This window comes from Notolabrus celidotus, chromosome 7, assembly GCF_009762535.1.
Source record: "Notolabrus celidotus isolate fNotCel1 chromosome 7, fNotCel1.pri, whole genome shotgun sequence".
Classification (NCBI taxonomy): Eukaryota; Metazoa; Chordata; class Actinopteri; order Labriformes; family Labridae; genus Notolabrus; species Notolabrus celidotus.
This window is the reverse complement of record NC_048278.1, coordinates 13301892-13309024: the sequence shown is the minus strand read 5'-3', so window position 1 is coordinate 13309024 and position 7133 is coordinate 13301892. Positions and strand designations below refer to the sequence as shown.

The 7133-nt window shown below is 45.6% G+C and overlaps 1 protein-coding gene across 2 annotated transcripts in view; it reads right to left on the bottom strand.

Annotated features, from left to right (window-relative positions):
- Positions 1 to 1345: 1345 nt before the first annotated feature.
- The window catches only part of LOC117816554 (FERM and PDZ domain-containing protein 1), a 52556-nt gene continuing 46768 nt past the window's right edge, over positions 1346 to 7133 (bottom strand). For both annotated transcript variants that reach the window (XM_034688878.1, XM_034688880.1), the window contains one exon: positions 1346 to 6629. In XM_034688878.1, the coding sequence (XP_034544769.1) occupies positions 3151 to 6629 (3479 nt within the window). In that variant the 3' untranslated portion in view covers positions 1346 to 3150. The remainder of the gene's footprint in view (positions 6630 to 7133) is intronic.

Here is a 7133-nt window from a genome sequence, read left to right as displayed (position 1 = left end):
GCTGACCATAGATTTAGAGCTGGAAGTGCTCACAGCTCCAAACAATGGCAAGTGCTTCTTTCTCTGTTTGGGAGTACCTCTTCTCCACATAACTGTTGCTTCCAGACCCCATTTCAAACTACACTGCTCCAAAAAATAAAGGGAACACTAAAACAACCCATCCTAGATCACGATTAATGAAATATTCTAGTTGAAAATCTTTATTCATTACAAAGTGGAATGTGTTGAGAACCAAATAACATAAAAATGATCAATGGAAACTAAAATCATTATCCCATGGAGGTCAGGATTCAGAATCATACTCGAAATCAAAGTGGAAAATCAGATTCCAACTTCTGTGGAAATTCCTCAAGACAATTCAAAATGAGGCTCAGTAGTGTGTGTGGCCTCCACATGCCTTTATACACTCCCTACAATGTCTGGGTATGCTCCTGATGAGACGACGGATGTTCTTCTGAGGGATCTCCTCCCAGACCTGGATCAGGGCATCAATTAACTCCTGGACAGTCTGTGGTGCGACGTGGTGTTGGTAGATGGAACGAGACATGATGCCCCAGAGGTGCTCTATTGGATTCAGGTCTGGGGAACGGGCAGGCCAGTCCATAACATCCATGCCTTCATCATGGAGGAACTGCTGACACACTCCAGCCACATGAGGTCAGACATTGTCATGCATCAGAAGGAACCCAGGACCAACTGCACCAGCATATGGTCTTACAATGGGTCTGAGGATCTCATCCCGGTACTTAATGGCAGTCAGGGTACCTCTGGCTAACACATGGAGGTCTGTGCGGCCATCCAAGGATATGCCTCCCCAAACCATCACTGACCCACTGCCAAACCGGTCATGCTGGAGGATGTTGCAGGAAGTAGAACGTTCTCCACGGTGTCTCCAGACTCTGTCACGTCTGTCACGTGTGCTCAGTGTGAACCTGTTCTCTTCCGTGAAGAGTATAGGGCGCCAATGGCAAACCTGCGAATCCTGGTGTTCTTTGGCAAATGCCAATCGGCATGCGCAGTGTTGGGCTGAGTACAGGCCACACTTGTGGACGTCTGGCCCTCATACCACCCTCATGGAGTTTGTTTCTTACAGTTTGAGCAGAAACATGCACATTAGTGGCCTGCTGGAGGTCATTTTGTAGGGCTCTGGCAGTGCTCCTCTTGTTCCTCCTTGCACAAATGAGCAGATAGCGGTCCTGCTGCTATCCCATGCCAGACCACTTTCACTTTTCCTATCTGTAGAATAAAGTCTTTTTGGCATTGTTAAAAAATGTTCGTGCAAGCTGTTTACATGACAGAGCGAAGAAGTTACAGGTGGTTAGGGCAGTAAAAGAATCAACAACAGTAAATCTTGACATGTTTTTTTTAATTGTGGGAGTTGAGCATTACAAAGCAAGAGCAGACATCTTCATTCAGTCATTCACAGATAAAATCCCTGATGAAACAACAATGCATTTTATGGCTTATTAGCATGCTTTGTGAGCACATATGATGATTTAAAAAAGTTTTGCATCATGTTTTTGGGACGATTTTCTCATAGAGTTCAAAAAGAAAAGAGTTATTTGCTAAAAATTGGGAATAAAATACAGGAAATCATATTTTGTGTGCAACCACAGGGAACGAAACAGGACAGGAAAACAAAGTGTTTCAATGCCATTATAAATATATATTGAAACACTGTTTGCATAAATTGTGTTCCCAGTAAAGCATTAGTGAAATAATTTCTGATAGCTTTAAACTCTCCAGTGAACATGCAGCTCCAATGTGCATCAAGTCTTCTCATTTAAATAAACATTCCAAGTGAAATGCTGCATCAGACAGCTTATTCACGATAAGCTTTACAGATTTTGTGTTGATTTTGTGACGAGTGTGTCGAGTTTAAGGAACTCCAATGATAGGCTGTCAACTGATGATTGGGTCAGTTCACAGATGTTCTCTGAGACCCTCCCACTTGCTGTGTCAGCCAAGAGCTGATAATGCACACACAGATAGCCAGCAGTGCTACAAATTGTAAACCATCACTGCTTTGACTATGTGTGCCCATGTTTCAGTCTCTGATTTTTCACTACTTGTAGTCACACTGGGAAGTAATAATGCACTTAGTGTCAGTGTTGACAGCCACATCACCATGCACCGGAGGCTTCTGTGTTTCAACTGGAGGTGGAAAAAGACAGTGTTAACAAACAAATGAGAAAAGCTAGCAAATGTATGATATTTCCATTAATTATACCAAATTTCTGTGCAAAATGACGACATGTTGAATGTGCAAAGATCAGTAGCTCATCCAAACAGTTTCATTAAGTCACATAATGCACAAAGATCAGCATTCTGCTACTAGATTTATAAAATGGCAAACACAGCTTCAGACTTGATTTGTACGACTTGTTCAGATCATTCCTCACTCCAGATTTTGGTTTTGTAAACAGCAACATTCAAAGAACTCCCGTCTGACAGCCTGGACAATGTAAAGATATAAAAGCATCAGCGAACTGCAGAGTGTCTTATATTCACATGGTCAGTCAGTCCTGAAAGGCCTGTGTCTGAATCGAAGCAAATACTGATTCACTCTGTGTGTATGAGGTTATGTGCTTGTGTAAGTGTGTAAACGGCCCATCGCTCTCACACACCACTGCTCTGCCTAAAGCTTTGCCCATAAACATTACCAAATTTGTTTCTTCCGTCTTTCTTGTACATTCCTTTCTTGCTCACTGTAATGTTTCACATATCAGATAAATTAACAAATCAATAAATAGATAACATAAGATACATTCAAGTACAGCCGTTCCTCAATACTGGAATGCAAGCAGGTTCTGCTTATGCAGTTTGCACCACTTTGCAGTCTGGGTGTTGGCTGACTGTTTGGTTTGTGGGCTACAGTACGTGCACAGCATATAGTCAATAACCACATGCACCTCAACAATCTCTAACTGGCTCTATGATGTTGAGTTTTATGATCAGCTGAGCTTTCATTGCGCTCAGTGACCCAAGTGTGTGTTTCTGAGGTAACCTCGACTGCCCACTCTGAACATGACCGGCACACTCTGCCCACATGTGCAGCAACTGCGGGCTCACTGGCTGTCTCATGTATTGAGGTCCCACTCCTCGGGTTGTTTAAATGTCACTTTGAAGACTTTAGAAGACGTGGTCCCCTCATAGAGCAGTGAGGGTGCGGAACAGCTGAGTGAGGCAGAAGACAGAGGCTGTGAGCGCGGTGCACTGTTTGGCTAGCAGCTTAGTGCTCAGGTCTTGGCAGCTGCGTTTGCTGCTGGCTCGCTCAGCGGCTAGACAGAAATCTCTGAATGAGCGGGCAACATCCACCAGACCTGCTACTGCCTCTGCATTTCTCCGGTCACACCTGTCGCAGCCTGAGAACCAGAGGCAAATACCTGCCAGCTCCACCAAGGTCCGGAAACTGTTAGCCAGGGAGCGTAGCATTTCCTCTGGGCTTTGTCCAATCCCCACCACCTTCTGGCAGCCTGTCATCAGCCGCCGCGCCTCTATCTGGAGCACACGCTTGTTCTCTGTGAAGTGGGCGGGGCAGGTGTCCCTAGGATGGCGACCTCCGTGACTTGTCACTGAGCGGTCAGCACCTGTACTTTCCAGTATGGAGAGGAGTTGGTCGACGTCTACTCGCAGTATTTGGAAACCTGCTGGGGGATCTGGGTAGCGCTGCTGGCCAAGCCGACTGATGGTGTCTTTGTGCGTCTGAGACAGGAAAGGATCAGAGCCATCAGACAGAGGCGAGAGGAGGGGGCTGAGCTCTGAGGTGGAGGAGGAGAAAAGAATGGAGCGAGGGAAGGAGGGAGAGATGGTGGAGGAGGTGGAGAGAAAGGACGGAACAGGTGAAGTCATTAGAGGGTGACTTACTCCTGATGTTTGAGTCACACTGCTGCTCTGTGAACGGCAGGAGAACTCATAGACAGTCAGCTCCTCATCAAAACCGTCCCCACTGCTGAAACAGTTTGTATAGACTGGAGGGCAACCACAGGCATCCAGTGGCATCTGCACCCCTTCCAAGACTGTCTCACATCCAGAAGCTAGCACAGAACTACAGCCAAAATCAGGCTTCAAGGGGGGGGTGTACTCCACCTCAACTGGGGAGTTCTTCTGCACTGACTCCTCACAGATTGTAAACACCCTGCAGCCTGAGGCAGGTGTGTTTGGTGACTCAGAATTCTGCCCCGTAGGCCTACAAAGACCCATCAAAGGCCTGTCACTACTGGTCCGTCTCACTTTCTGTTGCTGACTGTGAAAAGGGAGTCCTGGCCCATTTAGATTCTGTGTGGTAACAACCATTGGAGGAAGGATGGAAGGTGCAGCGTCTTTTACCGGGCCAGGAGTGTCCATCTTTAGTCCAGAGGAGTCTCTTTGGAGGCTGTTCAGTATGGAAGATGGAGGCTCTGTAATTGGTCCTGGTGTGTTTTTGGTAGGTCCAGTGAACAGAAGCTGATCCCGGTGCAGGGCTTTAGGCTCAGTCTGGACAGGCAAAGGAGAGCTTAGTTCCTTCACCTCTGACCCAGAATGAGAATCCTTTACTGAGGCTGTTTCCGTTAAAATCTCCCTGTCCACCTCTGATCCTGTAACAGTTATATCTGAATCGTCTGAGCCCAGGGATTCCTCTGACTTTGAGAGGTTTACCGTTTGTGTGATGTTGTCAACGTCTGTAACTTTGATAGTGATCTCAACCTCATCTCTACTTCTGTCCTCAGGACTCTGAAGCGTACTGCCAACCCCAGCTTGATTGAGGGTTTCCTGGGAGCGTGATAAATAAAGGGGTAACTGTTGAATCTTTCCTCGAAGTGTGGAGGCAGATAAGCGACCCATAATGCTTTGTGAGCATGGCTGGAAGATGAAATGAGATGGAGAAGCAGGCCTTTTGGATAGATCCTGAACTGTGGCTGTGTACGCTTGGGCTAAGCTAGGACTGGTTGAACTTCCTTTGACCTTAGTTCTTGGCAAAGTGGAGTTACCTTGAAGTTTGTCTGCGTTTTCATCTGAGCATGCAGCAACTTCCTGTGAAATGTCACTTTTCAATCTAGTACCTGAATTAAACGTAGGAGATGTGGCACTGGTTGCAGCCCCAAGCTTTGCAGTAATAGAGTTAATAGCTCGAGTATAATCGGAATTTACTGAATTCAGTCTTACATGAGCTTCGGTGGTGGGAGTCTTAACGCTCATTTTAGACTCCCCTTTGCCTGGTGTAGTTGAAGCGGCACTCATGCTTAGCTTTTTAGCTGTGGCCCAGTTGTCTTTTTGCTCACTTGAACTAGAATTTAAGGAAATACTCAACTCATCATCATCAAAAACATTGTCTGAATTGGTGCTATCAGTAACCTCATCGCTGAAAGTCACAGTAGGACTTACCCCACTGGCAGCCTCATCCTCTATGACACTGTTGGTGACTTCTAAATGTAATTGTGCTTGATTAGTGTGATTCTGTTTGCTAAGAGACATCTCCTCAGGACTACTTTGAGATGTTTTAGCTGAGTTTCCCCTGATTTCCCGACCCCCTTCTTCTTTCACCAAACAGTCACTTGTGGAATTTTGTCGAAGTGGCATTGGAGGTAGAGGGGATGAGGGTGGAGGCGGTGGTGGAGAGTATGATGGACGGTTTGACTTCTCACGTACGCTTTTAAGCATGTGCTCCTCTGAATGTGAATTCTGTTCTGGGGCTATCAGATGGCCTCCCAAAAGGCCATTGCTACCCTTTTTATTCACACCTATGACACATTTAGGCAGACTGTTGGCCTCTGGTGGTTTGATACTATCTATGAGTGCTCTCTTTAAACTAGAGGAACTAGATGAGCTCTCACTCAGCCCGTCTTTCTTATCTTCCTTCTTCTTGTGTTCCTCTTTGTGGATTTCTGGTAAAAACATATGGTGAGTGAATGGACCATTACCTGAAGCACTGGATTTTCCCTCCTTCTCTCCCTCTACTTTCCCCTTACCCTTCTCCCCCTGCCCCTCTCCCTCCTCCTTCCCATCACCCATTCGATCAGCACTCTCTTTGCCATCTGGATCCACCCGGCAGCGAACAACGCTGATTGTGGGAGACGCCGTCTTAACCAGATCTGTAACCGATTTAGATTCCATCGCATCTGGTTCCATCTCCATGTCTTGCTTCCTGGTTCTGGAGGGGCCCTGTGCTTCTCTTGTCCTGTCATGAGACTCAAACCCAGAAGGCATGCTTGGTCCATGCAATTGTTGTGTGGCCAGGATGGGTTTTGACTCAAGTTGAGCTGGTTCCCCCTCAGAGTGAGTCAGAAAGGAAACAGTGAGATTGGGATTCTGGGTTTGTTCAGCAGGTTCAGGATCTGAACTCAGAATCTGTGAATCTTCAACTTCTGCGGAACGGTTTTTGTAAAGCCTGCTAGAAATCTGGTCCTGCTTTGGTTCTAAATCGTGCTCTGGATATGACACCATTGAGGTGTGATCAGTTTCCATAAATGAGCGGCGTTTACGTGATCGTTTTCTGAGCTGGAACAATGTTTCTCTGCCTCCTCCTTCCTCTTCTTGTCCTTCTCCCTCTTCCTCTGCTTTTCCATCTTTGTCTGCTTCAGTTACACAGACCCCGATGTCACTGAGGCTGAGTGTACTGAGGAAGTCCAGTCTCATCTCTGCGCAAATATCTGCAAGATAGTAAAAACAGATCAGGCAAACTTGTGTTTGACACCTATCCTAGTCAATTGACTGATATCTATGCTGACAGTTTGCAAATGGAAAAAGGTAAAAACAATGCTGCTAGACAAAACTTTATTCAATACATCAGAATATAATTCATTCAATTTCTTATTTCAAGTTTCAGATCTGTACCAAGAAAACCGGAGGTACTTCAGGATAAGTTTTAATTTTTGTGTGTGTGTTATTGTGTGATTGTTTGGTCAGTGGTGGTTGAAGCAATCTTTGTCTAACTAACTCAATACTGACGTGTCAAGGCTCAAGTCCTTAGTGTTCAAGTTCAAAGAAGAATTAAAGTCAGGTCCAAGTCTAGTCTGGATTAACTGAGTCTGAGTCTTAGTCCTTGTTATTGATATCATATATTATAAGGAGGGCTGCTGTTTCAATCCAAACGAATCACTGCCTGAACCTTGACTGAATATATCAGACCTTTTGTATGTAAGGAGAAAAAACAT